We start from the raw sequence: 23,389 nt of genomic DNA on the forward strand, positions 1-23,389 counted from the left end.
CTCACTCTGTGTGCAATAATAGTGTTTTTGAATGACTACCTCATCTCTGTACCACACACATACAATTATCTGCAAGGTCACTTGGTCGAGCAGTGAATTTGAAAGACAGATTCAACCACAAAGACCAGGGAGGTTTTCCAATGCCTCGCAAAGAATGGCAGATATTTAATTTTTTTATTTCACCTTCATTTAACCAGGTAGGCCAGTTGAGAACAAGTTCTCATTTACACCTGCGACCTGGCCAAGATAAAGCAAAGCAGTGCGACAAAAAACAACAACACAGTTACACATGGGATAAACAAAAGTAATGTCAATAACAATATAAAAAAATCTATATACAGTGTGTGCAAATGGAGTAAGGAGGTAAGGCAATAAATAGGTCATAGTAGCAAAGTAATTACAATTTAGCAAATTAATACTGGAGTGATAGATGTGCAGATGATGATGTGTAAGTAGAAATACTGGTGTGCAAAAGAGCAAAAAAGTAAATAAAAACTATTTGGGGATGAGGTAGGTAGTTGGGGGGCTATTTACAGATGGGCTGTGTACAGCTGCAGCGATCGGTGAGCTACTCAGATAGCTGATGCTTAAAGTTAGTGAGGGAGATATAAGTCTCCAACTTCAGGGATTTTTGCAATTCGTTCCAGTCACTGGCAGCAGAGAACTGGAAGGAAAGGCGGCCAAAGGAGGTGTTGGCTTTGGGGATGACCAGTGAGATATATTTGCTGGAGCGCATGCTACGGGTGGGTGTTGTTATGGTAGATGACCTGGAGCCAGTGGGTCTGGCGATGAATATGTAGCAAGGGCCAGCCGACGAGAGCATACAGGTCGCAGTGGTGGGTGGTATATGGGGCTTTGGTGACAAAACTGATGGCACTGTGATAGACTGCATCCAGTTTGCTGAGTAGAGTGTTGGAGGTTATTTTGTAAATGACATCGCCAAAGTCGATGGACAGTTTTACGAGGGTATGTTTGGCTTCATGAGTGATGTAGGTTTTGTTCCAAAATCGGAAGCCGATTCTAGATTTAATTTTGGATTTTAGATGCTTAATATGAGTCTGGAAGGACAGTTTACAGTCTAGCCACACACCTAGGTATTTGTAGTTGTCCACATATTCTAAGTCAGAACTGTCCAGAGTACTGATGCTAGTCGGTCGGGCAGGTGCGGGCAGCAATCGGTTGAAAAGCATGCATTTAGTTTTACTAGCGTTTAAGAGCAGTTGGAGGCCACGGACGGAGTGTTGTATGGCATTGAAGCTCGTTTGGAGGTTTGTTAACACAGTGTCCAAAGAAGGGCCAGATGTATACAGAATGGTGTCGTCTGCTTAGAGGTGGATCAAGGAATCACCAGCAGCAAGAGCGACATCATTGATATATAGAGAGAAAGGAGTCGGCACAAGAATTGAACCCTGTGGAACCCCCATAGAGACTACCAGAGGTCCGGACAACAGGCCCTCCGATTTGACACACTGAACTCTGTCTGAGAAGTAGTTGGTGAACCAGGCGAGGCAGTCATTTGAGAAACCAAGGCTGTTGAGTCTGCCGATAAGAATACGGTGATTGACAGAGTCGAAAGCCTTGGCCAGGTCGATGAAGACGGCTGCACAGTACTGTCTTTTATCAATGGCGGTTATGATATTGTTTAGTACCTTGAGCGTGGCTGAGGTGCACCCGTGACCAGCTCGGAAACCGGATTGCACAGCGGAGAAGGTATGGTGGGATTCGAAATGGTCAGTGATCTGTTTGTTAACTTGGCTTTCGAAGACTTTGGAAAGGCAGGGCAGGATGGATATAGGTCTGTAACAGTTTGGGTCTAGAGTGTCACCCACTTTGAAGAGGGGGATGACCGCGACAGCTTTTCAATCTTTAGGAATCTCGGACGATACAAAAGAGAGGTTGAACAGACTAGTAATAGGGGTCGCAACAATGGCGGCGGATAATTTTAGAAAGAGAGGGTCCAGATTGTCTAGCCCAGCTGATTTGTACGGGTCCAGGTTTTCCAGCGCTTTCAGAACATCTTCTATCTGGATTTGGGTGAAGGAGAAGCTGGGGAGGATTGGGCAAGAAGCTGCGGGAGGTGCGGGGCTGTTGGCCAGGTTTGGGGTAGCCAGGAGGAAAGCATGGCCAGCCGTAGAGAAATGCTTATTGAAATTCTCGATTATCGTGGATTTATCGGTGGTGACAGTGTTTCCGAGCCTCAGTGCAGTGGGCAACTGGGAAGTGGTGCTCCAATTCTCCATGGACTTTAGTGTCCCAGAACATTTTGGAGTTAGAGCTGCAGGATGCAAATTTCTGTTTGAAAAATCTAGCCTTTGCTTTCCTAACTGACTGTGTGTATTGGTTCCTGACTTCCCTGAAAAGTTGCATATTGCGGGGACTATTCGATGCTAGTGCAGTACGCCACAGGATGTTTTTGTGCTGGTTAAGGGCAGTCAGGTCTCGAGTGAACCAAGGGCTATATCTGTTCATAGTTCTCAATTTTCTGAAAGGGGCATGCTTATTTAAGGTTGTGAGGAAATTACTTTTAAAGAACAACCAGGCATTCTCTACTGACGGGATGAGGTCAATATCCTTCCAGGATACCCAGGCCAGGTCGATTAGAAAGGCCTTTTCGCAGAACTGTTTTAGGGAGCGTTTGACAGTGATGAGGGGTGGTCGTTTGACCGCGGACCCATAACGGATGCAGGCAATGAGGCAGTGATTGCTGAGATCCTGATTGAAAACAGCAGAGGTATATTTGGAGGGCAAGTTGGTCAGGATAATATCTATGAGGGTGCCCATGTTTACGGATTTAGGGTTGTACCTGGTGGGTTCCTTGATAATTTGTGTGAGATTGAGGGCATCTAGTTTAGATCGTAGGACGGCCGGGGTGTTAAGCATATCCCAGTTTAAGTCAACTAGCAGAACGAACTCTGAAGATAGATGGGGGACAATCAATTCACATATGGTGTCCAGGGCACAGCTGGGAGCTGAGGGAGGTCTATAACAGGCGGCAACAGTGAGAGACTTATTTCTGGAGAGATTAATTTTTAAAATTAGAAGCTCGAACTGTTTAGGCATAGACCTGGAAAGTATGACAGAACTCTGCAGGCTATCTCTGCAATAGATTGCAACTCCTCCCCCTTTGGCAGTTCTATCTTGTCGGAAGATGTTATATTTAGGGATGGAAATTTCTGGATTTTTGGTGGCCTTCCTAAGCCAGGATTCAGACAAGGCAAGGACATCAGGGTTGGCGGAGTGTGCTAAAGCAGTGAGTAAAACAAACTTAGGGAGGAGGCTTCTGATGTTAACATGCATGAAACCAAGGCTTTTACGGTTACAGAAGTCAACAAATGAGAGCGCTTTGGGACACATAGGGCCTGGGTTAACCTCTACATCATCCGAGGAACAGAGGAGGAGTAGGACGACGGTACAGCTAAAGGCAAGCAAAACTGGTCGTCTAGTGCGTTGGGGAAAGAGAATAAAAGTAGCAGATTTCTGGGCGTGGTAGAATAGATTCAGGGCATAATGTACAGACAGGGGTATGGTAGTGTGTGAGTACAGTGGAGGTAAACCTAGGCATTGAGTGACGATGAGAGAGGTTGCATCTCTGGAGGCACTAGTTATGCCTGGTGAGGTCACCGGATATGTGGGAGGTGGGACAAAAGAGGTATCCGAGGCATGTTGAGTGGGGCCAGGGGCTCCGAAGTAAAATAAAACAATGATAACTACCCTAAACAACAGTATACAAGGCATATTGACATTAGAGCGAGGCATAAAGCAATCACAGGTGTTTATTGGGAGAGCTAGCTAAGACAACCACGGGTAAGACAACAACAGCTAATCAGAGTTCGAGGCTGGGGCCAACAGATAAACAAAATGGAGCACCATGATTAATGAACAGTCCTGCAGGCATCAGCTATGTAGCCAGGTGATCATAGGGTCCAGTGAACAGCAATAGATGAAACAGGGAATCCATTAGGTAGTCATTCCTACGCTAGCAAGTGGGAGACATGGCGTTCATAAAGATAGCAAGCCGGGGCTAGCAGAAGCGTCTTCACCGACGTCCGACAAAGGCCGGTTGAGGGCACAATGGACGGAATTACGTCGGCAGACCAGTCGTGATGGATCGGCGGGGCTCCGTGTCGATAAAGGGTCCAGGCCAATTGGGAAAAGAGGTATTGTAGTTGGAGTAATTTCGTTTGCTAGCCGGGAGATGAGCCTGGCTCGAGGCTAACTGGTGCTAGCTTCGGGACAAGGGTGTTAGCCACTATAGCCACTCGGTAGCAGCTAGTTAGCTGCGATGAACCGATGCAAAGGTCCAGAGCTTACTGCAGGAATCCAGTGATGTAGTGGCTTCTAGTCATGTTCGTGAAGAGTCTGGGAGGCATCAGCTGTGTAGCCGAGTGATCATAGGGTCCACTGAGCAGGCCGGGAGATTGGCCTGGCTCAAGGCTAGCTTCGGGGCTGGGCCACTCGATAGCAGCTAGCTAGATGCGATGATCTGGAGTAATGGTCCAGAGCTTACGGCAGGAATCTGGTGGAGAAAAGCAGTCCGGTATGCTCAGGCTTGATATCGCACTGTGCAGACTGGCGGGTATTATCCAGGCTAAAAGCGGCTGGTGTCTGAGCTAAAAGGTAAAGGCCGCTAGCAGTGGCTAACAATGACTAAATAGCTAATAGCTAATTAGCTGGTTAGAATCGGATGGCTAGCTTCTGATGGATGTTCTAGCTATAAGGTCTAAAAATAGCATCTATCTATTGGTAACTGAAAAAAAAGTATGCAAATAAATAAAATAAAAGCAGACATTGAATATCCCTTTGAGCATGGTGAAGTTATTAATTACACTTTGGATGGTATATCAATACACCCGGTCAGTACAAAGGGTCCTTCATTACTCAGTTGCCAGAGAGGAACACCCAGGGATTTTTGCCATGAGGCCAATGGTGACTTTAAAACAGTTACATTAATTGCTGTGATAGATGAGAGAACAGATCAACAACACTGTAGTTATTCCACAATACTAACCTAATGGACAGAGTGAAAAGAAGGAAGCCTGTACATAATACAAATATTCCAAAACATGAATCCTGTTTGCAAAAAGGCACTAAATACTGCAATAAATGTGTTATGCAAATCCAATACAACACTCTCCATATTTTCAAGCATAGTGGTGGCTGCATCTTGTTATGGTTATGCTTGTATTCGTTAAGGACTGGGGAGTTTTTCCGGATAAAAAAGAAATGGAATGGAGCTAAGCACACGCAAAAACCCAGAGGAAAACCTGGTTCAGTCTGCTTTCAACCAGACACTGGGAGATGAATTCACCTTTCAACAGGACAATAACCTAAAACACAAGGCTAAATCTATACTGGAGCTGTTTACAAAGAAGGCAGTGAATGTTCCTGAGTGGCCGAGTTACAGTTTTGACATAAATCTACTTGAAAATCTATGGCAAGACTTGAAAATGGTTGTTTATCAATGATCAACAACCAATTTGACAGAGGTTGAAGAATTTTGAAAAGAATAATAGGAAAATATTGTACAATCCAGGTGTGGAAAGCGCTTACCCAGAAAGACTTTAAGCTGTAATCTTTGCAAAAGGTGACTCTAACATGTATTGACTCAGGGGTGTGAAAACTTATGTAAATGAGATATTTATGCATTTAATTTTCAATACAGTTGAAAACATTTCTAAAAACATGTTTTCACTTTGTCATTATGGGGTATTGTGGGTAGATGGGTGAGAAAAATATATTTAATTTACGTGTAATAAGTCAAGGGGTATTAATACTTTCTGAAGTATTTGTAAGTTCAACATATGAACAATAGCTACCATTCTTGATTACTTGATAATCAGTTCATCAAATACAATAATCCTCTGCTTAGAGGTCAGTAACTGTGGCCGTGTTCTGACCTGTTCTCCTCAGGGATGTGCAGGGCCATCATGGTGAGAGGCTCTCTACACTCCACCATCCAGCCGTGCCTCTCGTTCACACGGCCCGTCTCTGGGGACAGGAAGTGGTTGGGCATACGGCTCCAGATGACTGGGGTCAGCATCTGGACGTCCAGCCTGGGAGGACACTGGGGGACCGGGTTCTTACGCTCACTGCGGAACATGGCTGCCGAGATGGGCATGATGTTCTGCGGCGAGAGGAGAGAACAAACACTTACTTTGGAGAGTAGAAGGGTGGTCGTTGAAGTGACATGATAGGTTGAGTGAGAGAATTAAAGGAAAAAAACACATCCATAACAATTTAAAAGCAGACAGTAATAAGTTAACACTGTAAAAGCAAACAGTGACAAATCTACTTGAGTGATTCTCTGTGAGTCTGACCTTGAGCTTGCCCAGCTCCACTTGCAGCATGTTCTGACTGGAGGGCAGGACAAAGACAGCTGGGAACAGTTTAGTGTTGGGCTCCACCTGGAACAAACAACCAGTATCACAGACGAAGCCCATAGCAGTTTGTACTTTTCCCAGTAAGTCCATTAAACCCTTGACAAGCTTCTGAGTAAATAAATACATGTTTACACTGTGAATACAGCATCTCACCTGGTAGAAGGTGTTGATCTCTTTCCCGTTGGCTGTGAAAGTCATGAGGCCAGTGTCCAGGTCAATAAGGCAGCCAATCACAAAGTCCTCCTGACTGACACGGGTCTGCTGGGAGCTGCTGAACTCCCCTCCCCACACCATGTAGCAGTTACTGCGCTTCATACTGAGGGAGACAGAGAACAGTACGCTAAGATAATATCTTAATATCTCTTTGCATGTGTATGTGTGTGTGTGTGTGTGTGTGTGTGTGTGTGTGTGTGTGTGTGTGTGTGTGTGTGTGTGTGTGCCTCACCTGTCATGGATGTTGCCTTTGTCATCTCCCACGGTGACAGTGACATTTCGGACTTTGCTGAGGTCAAAGTGCAGGTCGTACTGGTGGTAGTCCGGGGTGATCCAGCCCACCCACACACCGCTGGGTTCTTGTCCCGCAATCACTCGAACTGAATAATAGTACTGCACACAGAGGAAGTGGGTAGAAAACATGACTAGCAATGGATTGAACTAAACCAAACAACAAATAATAATCATCACTCCAAAAATGTCCTGGTGAAGAGAAGTGATTATCCAATCAGAGAGTTAGGTTTAGACACTGGGGTCTGAAGAGGTGACATGTCAAAGGTCATACTGTGGTGGTGTTGAGGATGATGTCGTCGTCATCTCGATCGTCTGGTACAACTTCCTCCATTAGGCGGGGCATGGTGGGAACAACAGGGGGTGGAGTGAAAGCTGCCTTCTTGGCCTTGAACAGGAACCTGAGGGGCACACGAACAATGTGGCAGGGTAGTAGGACCTCCTATACAAGACGACTGACAAAACATGACGACAGTTAAAGTGCAGTTTTCAGCAGTTAAATTCAGGAAGTCAATTGAAATTGCAATTTAATAGGGTAAAAAGGGCATCTGTGCTCAACGATTTCTCAATTAACTGATTTTCAAATTTTCTATTCAAATCGCTTCCTGAATTGGCTTACTTCAATTCAAATTGACCCCAATCCTGGTTTTCAGCATTCACTTTCTACTTTTTTCCAACAGAGTTGTTGTAGCCTGTCCAAAGACTACGGTCTTTCTCTCTCCCTATCTGACCCCTGCTCAGTACTGACCCCTTCTTCTTGCTCTTCTCTGTAGAGGCATCTTTCACGTTCTCTCCTCCTTCGTTGACAGGGATCTCCTTAGGCACAGAGGGCTCCTTCTTCTCCTCCTCCTTCTCCGTGCGGCTGGCAGACTTCTTCAGTACCTCAAAGTCAGAGTCGGGGTCAACCTCCAGAACCTGGTCCTCAGGGATGGTCAGAGCTCGGGTGAGGGGGGTGGTCCCGGCCATGACCTTAAAGGTCTCGTGGAACTCCACGGGCATGCTGAGCCTCAGGAACAGCAGGTCTGTGTTGGCGTTCTGAGAGCCAAAGGTCTTATGGGTCAGCTTCAGACACGGAGCGCTGTCCACTGTCCCATCCACACGGGACACCTACAAAGGGTACATGGGACGGTGGAAATCTAAGAGAAACCTAACTTTGACATTTGTCAATTTATGATCATGTAATATGGGAACAGAAGCCATTTCTAAGCATAACGAGCCACTGTTACTGAACAAGATATGCTGTACCTCAATGTGAGGGTGTTCTGTAGGAACAGGGATGAACTGGGGCAGGCTCTTGCTGAACCACATGGTGATGTCTCGCTTCATGTTGATGGCGAAAGGCTCAAAGCCCTCCTGCAGGCCACAGATGGTGAAGTAGCGCAGGCTGCTGACGTTCTGGCCCAGGTTGAGCCGGCCAACCTGAGACAGGCCCAGACTACACACAGGGATAAAGCCTGGAGACAGAGAGACACAGTTTAATGAATGGCATAGATCTAAATGACACTGAATCATACTATCCACCTCTTGGGCAGCAGATCAAACCTACAAGGATTTACCTGCCACAGCAGTCACTCACCATCTCCTGTGTCTATGTCCTTGAAGGCCATCTCAGAGCCAGAGTCGCTGATCAGCATCTCTCCGTTCAGGGTGAAGAAGATGTTCTGCTCTACCAGGTCGATCATACAGCCTACCACGTCACCTGGCAACCAGCTACGACCAAACGGCTCATTGCCGACATGCCAGCGCTGAGCCTACAAAAAAGAAAAGTCAAAGTTTAAAAGCAGGACACATTAGTAAATGTTTTCCCTAAAACAGACACAGAACAGATCCTTCATCACCGACCATACCTTGAAACCATTGAAGACGTAGGCGAGCTCATCCGCCCCCAGCTCTGTGTCAGCGCGGACACTGGGTCTGGCCCAACCCACTCTCATATCCCCCACGGTGACAGCCTCAAACTCAAAGTACCACTTCCCCTGGGTCACCGCGTATGACTTCTCAGCCCGAAACACCCGGATCTTATTTCCACGGGAATGACCTTCCCCATTACCACCTTGCACAAACAGAGATACAGGTGTCATTATTAAGATATATATATATATATATATATATATAGCAGTCAGGTACATAATTATAGGCACCCTTGACCAGTAGTATATATATGTATGTGTGTGTGTGTGTGTGTACAGTATATCTAGCTGTATTTAACAGGACTAGTAGCTAGTTCAGTACAGTACTGAAATATGAACAACTTGGCAGACAGACAGACAGACTCACTGCTCTCCTGGTCAGGTGGCTCAATGTTGTAACCGTAGCCGATGAGAGTGCGGACAGCTGCACAGACAGTGTCTCTGTTGGTCTTCTTGGTCTTTTCGTCCAGCAGGTTGTACGGCACCAGACGCGGGTTGCGCTTGCTCATAATGTCCTGAACATGGAAACAAAGACTTGAAATCAACTCAAACGATTGTGGGAGTCATAGACTGATTCTGTAAGTCATGGACTTACATCTTGATACATCTTAGAAAGAGTGATACTGTAATAGCTCAACAACAACAAAAAACAGATTATTGTTCTATTTGTCTTGAACAGTTACATAAAATGTTGGCTCCGAAAACATCCCAGCTTCAACGACTCATGAGTCAGGTATGAATAATGCATCAGCCAGAGTTCAACTTTTATAAAGTACTAGAGCTGCGTCACTTTAAAGGTGAGCTTGTTGTGTGCCCACCTGCACGCCTACGTGCGCATTAGAACCCACCCCACAAAAACACTACCGAGATTCAATAGCCCTTGTTCGAAAAGGACTTGAGCTACAGCATTACCACAGGTTTGGCTTTACTCGATGTGTGCGAGTCTCCTGCAAGAACCAAGGACAGGCAGAGGGAGAAAAAGCTACCTGGACAATGCTGTAGGTCCATCCCTGGTGGACCCTGTCACGAGCCCACACGTTGTGCCCATTCTCTGCCAGTCTCTCCACTAGGTTGGTCTGGTTGGGTGTCAGCTTGACATGGTTGAGGTCCAGAGGGGCAGGCTTGTATCCACTACTCATCATATACCTAATGGACCAAACGGGATGTCATGATTCCACTCGTAAGTCACATGTCATTACTGCTATTCATCTCACTAAAGTGAACAGGCCTCTACTTAAATGACTATCCAACATTTCGCGATGCACATCTCAGATAGCGTAAAACAATTCACACTTCAACCACGTAAGTGAATATCAGAGAGTAATGACGTCATGCCTAAATAAGTCAGATCCCAATCTTGAGGTATCGCTCACGTTTTGGGCATCTTGATGTTCTTCAGGTTCTCCTCTGCTTTCTCATCCCCCATGCCCACGTGACAGCCCAGCGCCAGCAGAGTCCTTTGAGGAACAGAAGGAGAGGTGGTGAACACCTAGCACACGCAGACATACTAGGCTGAGAGTGCGCGTCCAAGACCTTGACTCACTTGAGTGTTTCTCCAGACATTGCAAGGTTGTAATTCTTCTCTGGCTCTGGCAGGCTCTGGAAATCTACCAGGCAGGGGTGCAGTTTCTTGTTGTCATCTCGGAACTGGAGGAGAGGAAAGAATCAAGATGTTTGCCAGATTGGATTAAGTAGATATCATCTAGTCATGTGATCTGACTGAGGCAGTATGTGAAGCACTCACCGACCCGTAGGTCCATCCTTGTTCAATGCGAGTGGCGGCCCATAGCTCATGGCTGTTTTCCGCCAGCTTCTCCCGAATGCGCTCCAAGTGAGGCGGAAGCACAATCTGAAAGGACAACGCGGTGAATGGAGGCAAGAGATGGGAGAACGAGATGTGCACAGATCGTTCAAGGGTTTTTACCTGTACTGTGTCCACAGGGCAGGGGGTGAAGGCGGTGTGCGAGAGGGACTGTGTAGGCCCCAACAGATTGCGGACACCATTGAAATCATGCTTATACTCCTTGATGGGCTCAATACGCAGTCGGTCCTTGGGCAGCACAGCCTCATAGCACGGTGCATAGCCTGGCGGTGGGAGGAATTTGAAGTCCCCATGACGCCCTCCCAGGAGAAAACGAACCCTTGGCGTTTGCGAGAAGAACATGAACAGTGATCACTCATTTGACATCACTCATTTTCTTAAGGCTCATTGTAAAATGACAGCAGCACTATAAGCCCCATCGGAGGTCCTCACCTGACGCCTGCAGAGAAGCTGACGACAGGGAAGAAGAGGCCGTCCAGGTTGAAGTTCTCAAACATGCCCTGCACCGGGTGCCCGTTGATACGGAACGAGATACTGGGCACGCTCAGATCCAGGCAGCAGCTGACGACATCGTCTGCCGCTAGGATGTGCATGTTGGGGGAGGCGACATGGCGGAGGACTCGTCCTGTGGAGACACACGGATCTATAAAATGTCAACCAGTGACAGAGTTCTGCATTCTAAAGCTAGGCCCTGCTTACCGTACCTGACCACAGGTGGAGTCCATCAAAGGCGTAGGAGTAAAGGTCGTCGCCAACCCCGTTGCCGCCCCAGCCCTCACCACCCCCAGGGTACGGGCTGTAGCCCTCTGTCAGAGCCCAGCCCACACGCAGGTGGAAGGCCTGGGCGGTCAGGAAGGGCTCCACATAATCCACCATCACCTCAAAATACCACTTCTTATACTGAGTGGATCCCTCACAGGTTCCAAGGAAGATGTTGGGTCTCACACTGAGATGAAACATAGTTAATGGTTTGAAGGATAAAACTAATTGCCGTGGTTGTATTTTCACAAATGATATTTAGTACGACCAGATGTCTATATACCTGGTGACATAATTGATGATGTTGGACTGCAGGAGGAGGTCGCGACCGGGAAGCAGATTCTCTGTGATGAGATTCTGATTGGACCTTACAGCCACACCGTTACACACACACAAAGAGCAGAGCACATCCAACACCTAGGGAGAGATAGAATTCTAAAATCAGCTCTCAAATCATAAGGAGATAGACTGTCAACAACATGTGAACACTTCTCTGGATAAGCACAGGCCTAAATAATACAACTTAATAATAGTAATAATAAATATAATAATAACAATAAACTTCAATGACCTGCACACGTATTCACTGACCTTGTGATTGCGTCCATGCTTATCCAGTAGAGAAATGATAGATTTAATGTGGTTCTCCTGGATGATGTTCAGGACCTCTGGACTCTCAATCAGAACGCAGTACAGCACCTCCAGGATGCCTGTGGTGAGCATAACACGCAATGAAGCACAGAGGGCACTCCCGGAACACATTCAAGTCAATGTGATTCAGTGCTGAAAGGTGACTGAGTGCGTTGTAGTGGGACTTAACCTGAGGAGGCCTCTAAACGGTCCAGTTTGCTGACCAGCCAATCCAGGTTATCACAGAACAAAGCACAGTTGGCCCGGTTACCTCTGATGAGAGAGGCTTCACAGGAAGAGAATGACAGAGATCAGAGCTAGGTCATGTTCAGATTGAAAGGGCATGTTGCCACAGTAACCACAGCCATGCAGAAACATGATGGGACCTGAAATAATGGGCTGAATAGAAGGTCACCTACCCAGCAGCTCGTACAGGAGATTAACGATTTCCTTCCAAGACTCGGCAGCTTCCTCCCCTGCAAACTCTGAGAAGTGGGCCGCCGTGTTGTAGACATTGAGTCGGTCAATACAGTCCAGCACCAGGGTGATCATGCCCTGTGTGGAATGACGCAAATAACATAGGAACACCAAAGGGAGGAGCAGTGCGGGACAAATATTTTCAACGTACATCTTCCTCATATGTTGTGTGTGAGCACTGACCTCCTCTTGGAAGAGGTTCTGTCTGTTCTTGAGGGAGCGTAGCTTGGTCTGCTTCTCCTCGTGCTCCAGCTCCTCCTCGGGGGGCCGGAAGTAGAAGATGAGGTCCTGCAGGGAGAGGGCCACTGAGTCCATGGGCAGAGACGGGGGGCCTGAAGATGACTTGTTCTTCCCACTCAGAGAGTCCAGCGCTCTGGAGACACAGGGAACAGGGAAAAACGTCACTGTGCTGACCATGAGGTCAAACACTAAACCAAGGCGCTCCGCCTCTCCTGAAGGATAACAGTAAGTCAAAGGGGTCTATACATACGTCCATAATGTGTACAAACTCAGAGATTCCTAGCTAAGTGTGTTCACAGACAGCCGTAGCAAAGGCATTGGGAGTGGAGAGGGGCCATACTTAATGAACTGAGTGAAGAGGCCTGCTGTGTTGTAGATCATACGAGCAGCCTGGAACTCCTCTGTCTGGGAGCGGGCCACGGTCAGGGCATCGTCCATGTGGCCCTCCTTATGAAGGATGGCCTGAGAGAGACATTGACAACATGGATAAACACCAGTTGCACTCCAGGGGAAAGCGGAGTATTTGAAAAGCCTGAACAAAATGCATTCACAGTAAATCACTATATTACGGGGTCTTCATTATCTCTTAGCCTTCCCTTTGTTGTTGTTCTTCCTGTCCTTTAGCTCAGGTGTTTTTAGGCACCTTGCCACACGATTACTCCGTACCTTCCTCTTAAGAGGTCCCAGGCGAGCGGACTTGGCATCGACAGAGGCGTATGTAAGCCAGAGGCCAGAGGAGACGTGCTGTACAAAACACATGGACTCCCCATACTTAATCTCTGGTGTGCCCATGCCCTCCACATCTCGCTTCTGAGCCACCTCGATCTTTTCCTGCGGGTTGGAACACGGAACAACAAGGAGAAAGAATGAGCATCAACAGCGCTAGGTACGGAGGGATGATATGAACGCTGCCAGAAGCTTTTGTTCCGTTCTTTGAAAAGGACCACGTGGGTTTTTCACACTGCTCTTTATATTAACAGAGCGCGGTTCGGGACGACCCTGACCTTGGAGATTCTGAAGCAGAAGGCTGACATCTTGGCGTTGGCTTTTTCAGGGTCCACCACCAGCAGTCCTTTCTCTTCATCCAGGCAGAGGTAGCGGCCTGTGGTTATATGACGCACTCGGAACGACTGGCCCCATTTCATGTGACCTCCACTCCATCTACACAGAGCCATAAGTACAACCCCAAGGGAGAACTCATGTAAGACAATTGTAATGGTTTTTTTGTTACATACAGCTGATGAACAGAAGGGCATCCACTCACCCAATCCGGAGGGGTTCTAGTCTCCATAGTGACCGGGCATGGCTACAGACAGCACCCCCTTCATAATGAGCAATTCTGAAAACAGAGATGGGCTGTTAGTGACAGGTGGTGTTTATGCAGTGTCAGAATAAATGTCTGATTAACATCTGATTAACCTTCCTAAGTTCTCCCATGTCACACCGCTCCTCCGCACACTTCACTGGCTTCCATTACAATACCATGGTGCTTACCTACGGAACAGCAAACTGCCCCTCCCTACCTTCAGGCTATGCTCAAACCCTACAACCCAACCTGAGTACTCCGTTCTGCCACCTCAGGTCTCTTGACCCTTCCACCCCTACGGGAGGGCAGCTGCCGCTCAGCCCAGTCAAAACCCGTCTCTGTCCTGGCACCCCAACGGTGGAAACCAGCTTCTCCCTGAAGCTAGGACAGCAGAGTCCCTGCCCATCTTCCCAAAACATCTGAAACCCTACCTCTTCAAACAGTATCTAAATTATCCCACAGCACCCCGCCCCCTCCCCATATATATATATATATAAAATGTAAATGTGGAATAGTTCAACAGTGTTCATCACCTGCGCTGGTCGTCTCCTTGTTCGGCAGCAGGGATAGCCAAGCACTCATCCATGTGACCATGGAACAGTCTAAGAACATAGCCTCCAGTCAGAAAGCCTGAGGGGTTGATGTTACACTGGCAATGAGAGAAAGACACGGCAGTCAAGTGTAGTGTTTCTAGACGGTCAGCTAACGACTAGGAAGTAGAAAAGCAATCAAAACATATACACACCTTCAGCAAGCTCACAGCCAGACATCACAGGGCTCATGGTCCACAGCGTCTGCATGAAGGAGGCGTCCACCATGAGGTCACCACTGGCGTAGGAGAGATGCTGGAGAGAGAAAGAGAGAGAGAGAGAGAGAGAGAGAGAGAGAATGTCAGCTCCATCCATAACCTGGTGGGGTTGAAAGTCCACTTGGCAGTGTGTCATCAACGCAGCTCACCAGGTATCTCTCAGAGGACACGCTGACCAGGATGAGGTCATCTCCCACCCTGACCTTTTCTCCCTCTGACCTCTGCTTGGACGCAGGGTGAATGGTCCACCAGCACGCCTCCCCTGTGGAGGAACACTTGCGTCACTCAACTGAACACTGTGCAGAAAATGAATATGAACACTGTTCTCTATGGTAAAGGCCATACCGGTGGAATCTTCCTGTAAGCCCACATCAAAGGCCAGTTTGTCTGTGAGTGACCTTGAGGTAGTCAAACAGCTGAGGTACTGCAGCACACAGAGAGTAGAAATTACACGCTGAATAATGAAGCGCTAATTGAAAAGCAAACCCATGTAACTGCAACACAGTCTCCCACACTACCACCCACACTAAAAACGTAAAGGGCTGGTATTACGTAAAGGCCTGGTATTACGTGGCTATGGCTATTACGTAAAGGCCTGGTATTACCTGGCTATGGCTATTACGTAAAGGCCTGGTATTACGTGGCTATGGCTATTACGTAAAGGCCTGGTATTACGTGGCTATGGCTATTACGTAAAGGGCTGGTATTACGTGGCTATGGCTATTACGTAAAGGCCTGGTATTACGTGGCTATGGCTATTACGTAAAGGCCTGGTATTACGTGGCTATGGCTATTACGTAAAGGCCTGGTATTACGTGGCTATGGCTATTACGTAAAGGGCTGGTATTACGTGGCTATGACGAGTGAGATAGAGGGAGAAAGTGTGGGTGTGGGTGGCAATGTGGGAGATAGTGTGGGTGGTAGTGTGGGTGTGGGTGATAGTGTGGGTGATAGTGTGGGTGGTAGTGTTGGTGTGGGTAATAGTGTGGGTGGTAGTGTGGGTGTGGGTGATGGTGTGGGAGATAGTGTTGGTGTGGGTGGTAGTGTGGGTGTGGGTGATAGTGTTGGTGTGGGTGATAGTGCGGCTGGTAGTGTTGGTGTGGGTGATAGTGTGGGTGGTAGTGTGGGTGGTAGTGTGGGTGTGGGTGATAATGTGGGTGTGGGTGGTAGTGTGGGTGATAATGTGGGTGTGGGTGGTAGTGTGGGTGATAGTGTGGGTGTGGGTGTGGGTGGTAGTCTGGGTGAGGTAGAAGTAGAAAGAAGTGGATGATAGTGGGTTGGTGAAATGAGAAACATGTGAGACTACGCAGTGAGACGGAGGAGGCTGTTTACCATGCTGGAGTGAGTGTGCTTCAGTAGGATGGCATGGCCATACAGCAGGGTACGGTGGCCCCCTCCTTGAGATGACTGGGCAGAACACAGGAGAGCGAGAAGTTAAAAATCCAACCGAAGAGAGTCGTGTATGATTCAACATTCAGCCTGCTAAGGTCAGGCACACAGGACTGTTAAAGACTGAGGAGGGAGACAGGAGTTGAGGAAGTCATCCTCCTCGTACCAAACTGAGAACAACGTGGCAGGCAACAGAAAACCTGTGTACTGAACGTATGTGGCTGAGAGGATTCAGAGAGCCCACCACAGAGAGCCAACACAACACATAGTGTCAATACAAACCAGGGGTGAGTGGAAAGGGAAATTGATTAACAAAAGTCAAATGATTAACACTACTGGAAACAAGAAACAATACCACAGAAAGTCACATGTCGCATTTAACTGGAAGGCAGAAAAAGTGACATTCAGACAATCAAACAATATTGTTTCTTCAACGTTTGTTATAATTAGTGGTTATCATTGCCACCGTCAACGTTGTTATCATCGTGATTATTCCATGAGTAAGTGGAGAGTCAGAACACAGCGCAAGACTGGCTTCTAGGTCAGATTTAGTGAACCCGTGTGTGCGTGTGTGTGTGTGTGTGTGTGTGTGTGTGTGTGTGTGTGTGTGTGTGTGTGTGTGTGGTGTGTACGTACGTGCATGCGTGCAGTTTGATATTCAAGGTTACACTTTGCCCTACATTCCAGACTTTCTGAAGATTAAGATGAATTGGCGTGATGGTTTGGTCAAACCACAGTAACTCACGGGATGACGGAATAGCAAGCATTTAGAAAACGTAAAAGGGCTGGTCTGGTCCACATTCAATGAACGGGACTTATGTGCCTGTGAGGAGTGAAGATGGGAGTATGATGAAGGTTGTATAGGAGACTTTCAGAGGGACAAGGTCACAGGGAAGTAAGTGCCTTGTTTCAAATGTCACCATCCAATACTAGGTCTGTGGTCCATGATTCTGCTGTTCGTAGTGTACAGATTACACGGCAGCCAGAAGCCCTCGACGGCAGAGAGCTTCTTAGTTGCTCCTGTGTTGCTGACAGGAATCCTTCCTGGAGTGTCATCTGAAACGCCGCTCGGTATTTCAGCTATGACAACACTGAGCAAAGTGTGGAGTTAGGTAGTATGAGTGAGGGCAGACGAAAGTGGCGCATCACTGTTTGAGACAGGGACATTGGGTGAGAGGTGAGAGCACTCTCACGGTAGACAAGGGGTGGAGAGGAGGGGGAAACTTTGGGGAAACGTGACAGGAAGGGAAACATGAGCAGACATACCCATTTGTCCAAATCGACTGCCTGTGGTTGGCAGGTGAGGGGTCAGAAAAGAGACAAAACGAAGTTAAGTTGCTAAATGAACAAGAGACCTTGACATAATATTCATATTTCAAATACATCAGTGATGTGTCATTAGCACATAATTACTCACAACAACGCTACTTTTACAACTATGTGTCGATGACATAAGAGAGGATGTTCTCACTACCATATAAGGCATAACAGTATTTTCTGAAATGTTTAACCAAAAGCACTGATTCTCATATTATGGGAAAAACATGTCATTTTTTTGTATTAGTTCGATTCAGAAAGAACTAAGCCCACCAGACACTACACAAAGACCACCTCTATTTTCCAGCCAAATAAAAACTATTTCCACGTACTGTACACTGAGTGATCAAAACATTAGGAACACCTTCCTAATATTCAGTTGGATCCCTTTTGCCCTCAGAACTTCCTCAGTTCATCGGGGCATGGACTCTACAAGGTGTCGAAAGCGTTCCACTGAGATGCTGGCCCATGTTGACTCCAATGTTTCCCACAGTTGTGTCAAGTTGGCTGGATGTCCTTTGGGTGGTGGACCATTCTTGATACATATAGGGAAACTGTTGAGCGTGAAAAACCCAGCAGCATTGCAGTTCTTGACTCAAACCGGTGAAGCCTGGCACCTACTACCATACCCCGATCAAAGGCACTTAAATCTTTTGTCTTGCCCGTTCACCCTCTGAATGGCTCAATTGTCCTTCTTTAACCTGTCTCCGCTCCTTTATCTACACTGATTGAAGTGGATTTAACACGTGACATCAATAAGGGATCATAGCTTTCACCTGGATTCACCTGGTCCGTCTATGCCATGGAAAGAGCAGGTGTCCCTAATGTTTCGTACACTCAGTGTATACTGTAGAATTGTTTAACATCAGATGTAAAAGAAGCTCCTTTAATCCCAACACACAACAGAACCACCAGCCCCTCTGCTGGTCTCTTACCTCATTGAGCTCCATGGTGTTGGACAGCATCTCCTGTAAGGCTCGTACCGACAGGGATTGCTCCAGGATGAAGCAGCAGATCGCCAAATCAGGTGGCACATTCTACGACACAACACATCCGTCAGCAAAACCCCAGGAACGGCAACGACTAGAATATAGACGTAATCAGAGCGTGGAACGTGGTTCTCTCTACCTGAGCATTGGAGGTGGTTTCCAGGAAGCAGAGGCGGTTCCCAAAGCCCTCACACGAAAGACACAGTTTGATCTGTTCTTTTAGAATGGAGGCAGTGCATTGTAGCACAACCTGGTCATCCTACATACAGGGGGAAAAAAGAGGTCAGAGGTCAGAGGCCAAAACAGATGACGTTAATCAGCTGAGCTAGTCTATATCACAATTATTATTTCATTGTTTTACATTATGATGTTTCATCACTTGGGTAACATTTCAAAAGTAGTATTTTATATTTAACTTGCCATTCATAACCTTGATAGGCCCATATGACATGAATACTGGCCAGGATTAGAGTTACAGCCAAAACCCATTTAGAGGGGCTTAAGTGTGAATGTGTAATGGTTATTGCGGAAGAGAACATAGTAAAAGCGTGATTATGATTCCTGTGCACCAAACAGGCATATTTTATGTCACATACGAACAAGGCTGCAACCCTGACCAACATATGGTAACAATAACGTGAGCCAGCAGAGTGATAAAGCCGTCGTAACGGGGAGCCTAAACATAGTAGGTCAAAAAGCAAACAAGGAGTGGTCGGCAGAACCTCTCTGGTCTTGAATCTCACATTCCTAACCTTCACATCCACATTTTCTTTGTCATTCTTCTGTGCCTGGCCCTGTCCTAACACTAATCTCCTTGGTAGTCGGACTGTGGGTAAGAACCCGCCCCTCCCGGCCCTCTATTTCAGAACCCTGCACCTGCTGCTCACACATTCCCCTCAGTGGACCCGTGGATATTTGAGACCCAGTCAGCCTGGCATAATCATTTGTAATGCACTCACACAGAGAGCAGTGAGACAGACAGACCCGGTGTCAAACTATCATTCTTAGACTGACAGCTCAAGTCACACTAAACCTGGCCAAAGTCAACCATAGAGAGCAGCCAAAAGTGGGTAAAAGTCATACTCCTTAGTTATGACAGAAGAACAGTGGACACTGATAAGTCGTTGTAACAAGAAACCTTTTTACAAAGCCTACAGTGCTGTAGAACTCAGTGTCCTTCCGTTCATTTGTACTAGTACTACCGCTGTCAATCATACCAAAACTATCAGAACACATGACACATATACGACGCCACCACTCGAACCTGGCAAAGATAATATAAACAAAAGCACTTCATCATACTCAATGTGTAGAGCGAGTGGAGTTCTCATAGGGCCAGAACTAAACAGGTGCTCCCATGGCCCTGGCTATAAACCTGCTAATCCCAAGACTCCGTAAATATAGAACTCGGCAGAGTTCAAGATGAACAGCATCAAAGCAAGTGACGGCCAGCCTCTCTCACACCTCCACATTCAGCTGACCAACTCAAGAAAATGGTTCCCTTCTTGGCGAGACCGTCATCTTTTTGAGTGTACCGTGGCTAGGGTGCACTCACACACAAACGCATACATGAATACAGTAGATGTCTTTACACTACTTTATGTTCATAGTAAGTACTGTACTTTTACAATAAAGTACATGTCCGCGGCTCTCTAATACAACTCCAATAAGAATCTAACCGACTCAAGTAACGATCATGAGAGAAGCACTAAACAGACTTAAAGGCCCAGTGCAGTCAAAAATGTGATCTGCCTGTGTTTATAGAGACACTGAGTGTACAAAACATTATGAACCAGGTGAATCCAGGTGAAAGCTATGATCCTTTATTGATGTCACGTGTTAAATGCATTTCAATCAGTCTAGATGAAGGGGAGGAGACAGCTTAAAGAAGGATTTTTAAGCCTCGAGACAATTGAGACATGGATTGTTTGCGTCTGCCATTCAGAGGGTGAATGGGTAAGACAAAAGATTTCAGTGCCTCTGAACGGGGTATGGTAGAAGGTGCCAGGCGCACCGGTTTGTGTCAAGAACTGCAACGGTGCTGGGTTTTTCACATTCAACAGTTTCCCGTGTGTATCACGGGTATCAGAATGGTCCAACACCCATGGTGGTCCAAGGACATCCAGCCAATTTGACACAATTGTGGGAAGCATTGGAGTCACCATTGGCCAGCATTCCTGTAGAACGCTTGAAACGCCCCCAGTTATTGACACAAACCGGTGCGCCTGGCACCTACTACCATACCCCGTTCAAAGGCACTTAAATCGTTTGTCTTGCCCATTCACCCTCTGAATGGCACACACACACACAATCCATGTCTCAATTACCTCAAGGCTTATAAATCCTTCGTTAACCGGTCTCCTTCCCTTCATCTACACTGGCTGAAGTGGATTTAACAAGTGACATCAATAAGGGATCATAGGTCAGTCTATCATGGAAAGAGCAGGTGTTCTTAATGTTTTGTATACTCAGTGTATATTTCCACACTATGAGGTTGGAATAATACTGTGAAATTGATGATAATGCCATTTTAGTGTAAGAGCTGTTTGAAAAGACTGCATGACATTTCAGCCTGTTGTAGTGGGATGGCGTTTTGGACTGCCTGGTGATTGAATGAATAAACCAATAACATTTACATTTGAGTCATTTAGCAGACACTCTTATCCAGAGCAACTTGCAGTAGCAATTAAGGTTAAGAACCTTCCTCAAGGGTAGATTTTTCACCTAGTCGGCTCAGGGATTCAAATCAGCAACCTTTCGGTTACTGGCCCAACACTCTTAACCACTAGGCTACCTGCCACCCCAATAAGAAAAAGAGTTTTAAACTTCTCTGCCAATAACAGCTACTTTTCCACTTTCCCTCTCCCCACCAAGACCACTCCCAGACAGCCGTAGCAAAATTATTGCTGGAGAATTTGCTCTTTAACAAGAAGCTATTTTTGTTTTCAATTAAAATGGGCAACAACAAAAAATAACAGTAAGGTACTTAATTGTTACCCCAACAAAAGATTGGATATTGATATAAAAACAGCTGCTCTGGACCTTTAACAAAGCAGAGAGGCAATGTAGGACAAAGCCAGACTGCTATGCTCTTTATATGCAGCAGGCACTATAAAAAGAAAGTGTTTGTGCTCTGTGGTGAATAATACCTCTACAAGTACACACAACACCCCATCTCTGCCTGGCATCAGTCAGGTTTGACACAGCAATACATGTTATATAAAAGCCTTCCTTGCCTTTGAAATATGATTTAGCCTCACGTCAGCATGGGAGTCCCTAATGAGGAAAAGAGCTCTGCCTAAATCGAAACAGGAGAGCGTTTTTCAGAAAGGCATGTTGCATGCCATGCTCTTTGTCAATATCTTGTTGTGATTGTATATTCTATGTAGCTTACAGGTAGTCTTTGAGAGAGATATATTCACTTTGAAAATAATGTGTACAGTATCTAATACAGTATGCCAATGCCTGTTACCAAAAATATCAGTGCTTAGCGTTGGTACATTGTTTCACATGCGTTATACTTGTTTCCACAAACTCGTTTCTCGGTGTATCTTAATATAACAGATATGAAATGCTACATGCTTGATTCATCCGAGGCCTTTGGTCCCTGTGAGAAAACCTTCACCCCATCAGTTTTGTCTCTGCTCCACCATGTCCCCAGAGGTTCAGTGAGACGCAGTGCGAGAGTGTCTCTCCACACTGGCTCAGTGGTGTGAATGGTCTAACCCTCCACAAGCAGGCCGGTCTCTAATTACTGTACTCAATCTAAGAACAGGTCACACCACACCATTAGGAAAAAGGTGTCTAACACAAAACCTCTTCTACATTCAGAAGATGAACAGTGTGGAAATCAGCATCTTCATCATGCTGGTCTCAATGGTGTCAAAATGTGCTGTAGTCAGTCACTAAATTGCCGTGAAGACATGGCTTCTCTTGACTGGACCAAATGCGCCGATGCACCAACGTAACCTACCACTCCTTTCCATCATGTCGCCACCTCATGACCTGATATGTCAGTAAACCCATATTACTGCACCCAAAAGTAAAAACCAATATGATAGTCAATCTGATTTGACTATCTGATTGCCCGTTACATCTTATGTTCGTCATTCTTTTTTTTTATTACTACCCCTCGTTTTCATGCGTTTCTATTTGCCAGCGTCAGCTGTTACTTGGCACCCAGCAAGCTGCCCAACTCCTAAACAGTAACATTTCAAGCTGCTCTGGTATATAAATAGATAACAATGCAGACAAGCCCAGCACCTGTCCATGTCAATCTGGTCTTTCCAAAGTCAAAGGGAAGCCATGAACAAAACCTATGAAAGTTAATACATTGGACTATAAGTTACACCAAAGTCACACATTAGGCCTACGGCAAGATAAGGCAAACCGATCGTAGCTATACTGCAGTATGGTTTCTCTCACAGCCTTTATCAGTTACAATCAAAACGAACAGAGCAAAAGGAGTCCAGCATCACTCACCGTACGTAAGAACTGAATCTCCTCCTCTCCATCTCCTCCTTCCGCCATCCTCTAATGTATTACTTATCACTCCTTACTTATCACTCTATTCTCCCTGGTTGTTCCTCAGCAAGCCTCGCTCTCTCTCTCTCTCTCCCACCTCTTTTCTCTCACTCTCACTCCCAGCGTCTGTCTGCGTGTGGGCGTACTGAAGGACAATGTGGGTCCAGTGGCTGTGTTATGAGACAGAGTGACAGTTAACTCCTGCTCACTGCAACATGAAAAGGGAAAAGTGGGTGGAGCAAACTGTAAAACATTGTGTCACCTTTACCAAGTCCTATAGAATTCTTGTACCACATTAACAAATTGTACTGGTAAACGTGTGTCAATCAGATTT

The 23,389-nt window shown here is 46.4% G+C and overlaps 1 protein-coding gene across 13 annotated transcripts in view; it reads right to left on the minus strand.

Annotated features, from left to right (window-relative positions):
- ryr1a (ryanodine receptor 1a (skeletal)) overlaps window positions 1-23,245 on the minus strand; it is a 70,874-nt gene extending 47,629 nt beyond the window's left edge. For 10 of the 13 annotated variants that reach the window (XM_014196271.2, XM_014196264.2, XM_014196259.2 and 7 more), the window contains exons 1-35: window positions 23,014-23,245; window positions 18,671-18,790; window positions 18,478-18,579; window positions 17,492-17,512; window positions 16,169-16,243; window positions 15,182-15,260; window positions 14,986-15,098; window positions 14,774-14,873; window positions 14,562-14,658; window positions 13,987-14,061; window positions 13,727-13,883; window positions 13,389-13,553; window positions 13,063-13,184; window positions 12,666-12,855; window positions 12,425-12,560; window positions 12,196-12,291; window positions 11,967-12,085; window positions 11,659-11,792; window positions 11,321-11,562; window positions 11,049-11,241; window positions 10,719-10,935; window positions 10,539-10,643; window positions 10,338-10,441; window positions 10,168-10,251; window positions 9,781-9,940; window positions 9,162-9,309; window positions 8,732-8,937; window positions 8,461-8,635; window positions 8,130-8,338; window positions 7,633-7,991; window positions 7,159-7,285; window positions 6,826-6,986; window positions 6,534-6,696; window positions 6,318-6,404; window positions 5,898-6,124 (exon numbers count right to left, since the gene is read on the minus strand). In XM_014196271.2, coding sequence (XP_014051746.2) covers window positions 5,898-6,124; window positions 6,318-6,404; window positions 6,534-6,696; window positions 6,826-6,986; window positions 7,159-7,285; window positions 7,633-7,991; window positions 8,130-8,338; window positions 8,461-8,635; window positions 8,732-8,937; window positions 9,162-9,309; window positions 9,781-9,940; window positions 10,168-10,251; window positions 10,338-10,441; window positions 10,539-10,643; window positions 10,719-10,935; window positions 11,049-11,241; window positions 11,321-11,562; window positions 11,659-11,792; window positions 11,967-12,085; window positions 12,196-12,291; window positions 12,425-12,560; window positions 12,666-12,855; window positions 13,063-13,184; window positions 13,389-13,553; window positions 13,727-13,883; window positions 13,987-14,061; window positions 14,562-14,658; window positions 14,774-14,873; window positions 14,986-15,098; window positions 15,182-15,260; window positions 16,169-16,243; window positions 17,492-17,512; window positions 18,478-18,579; window positions 18,671-18,790; window positions 23,014-23,061 — 4,916 coding nt within the window. In that variant the 5' untranslated portion in view covers window positions 23,062-23,245. The remainder of the gene's footprint in view (window positions 1-5,897; window positions 6,125-6,317; window positions 6,405-6,533; window positions 6,697-6,825; window positions 6,987-7,158; window positions 7,286-7,632; window positions 7,992-8,129; window positions 8,339-8,460; window positions 8,636-8,731; window positions 8,938-9,161; window positions 9,310-9,780; window positions 9,941-10,167; window positions 10,252-10,337; window positions 10,442-10,538; window positions 10,644-10,718; window positions 10,936-11,048; window positions 11,242-11,320; window positions 11,563-11,658; window positions 11,793-11,966; window positions 12,086-12,195; window positions 12,292-12,424; window positions 12,561-12,665; window positions 12,856-13,062; window positions 13,185-13,388; window positions 13,554-13,726; window positions 13,884-13,986; window positions 14,062-14,561; window positions 14,659-14,773; window positions 14,874-14,985; window positions 15,099-15,181; window positions 15,261-16,168; window positions 16,244-17,491; window positions 17,513-18,477; window positions 18,580-18,670; window positions 18,791-23,013) is intronic. The other 3 variants (XM_014196270.2, XM_014196268.2, XM_014196262.2) reach the window with 1 other exon arrangement.
- Window positions 23,246-23,389: the final 144 nt, after the last annotated feature.

The sequence above is a fragment of the Salmo salar genome, chromosome ssa04 (genome assembly GCF_905237065.1).
Source record: "Salmo salar chromosome ssa04, Ssal_v3.1, whole genome shotgun sequence".
Taxonomy (NCBI): Eukaryota; Metazoa; Chordata; class Actinopteri; order Salmoniformes; family Salmonidae; genus Salmo; species Salmo salar.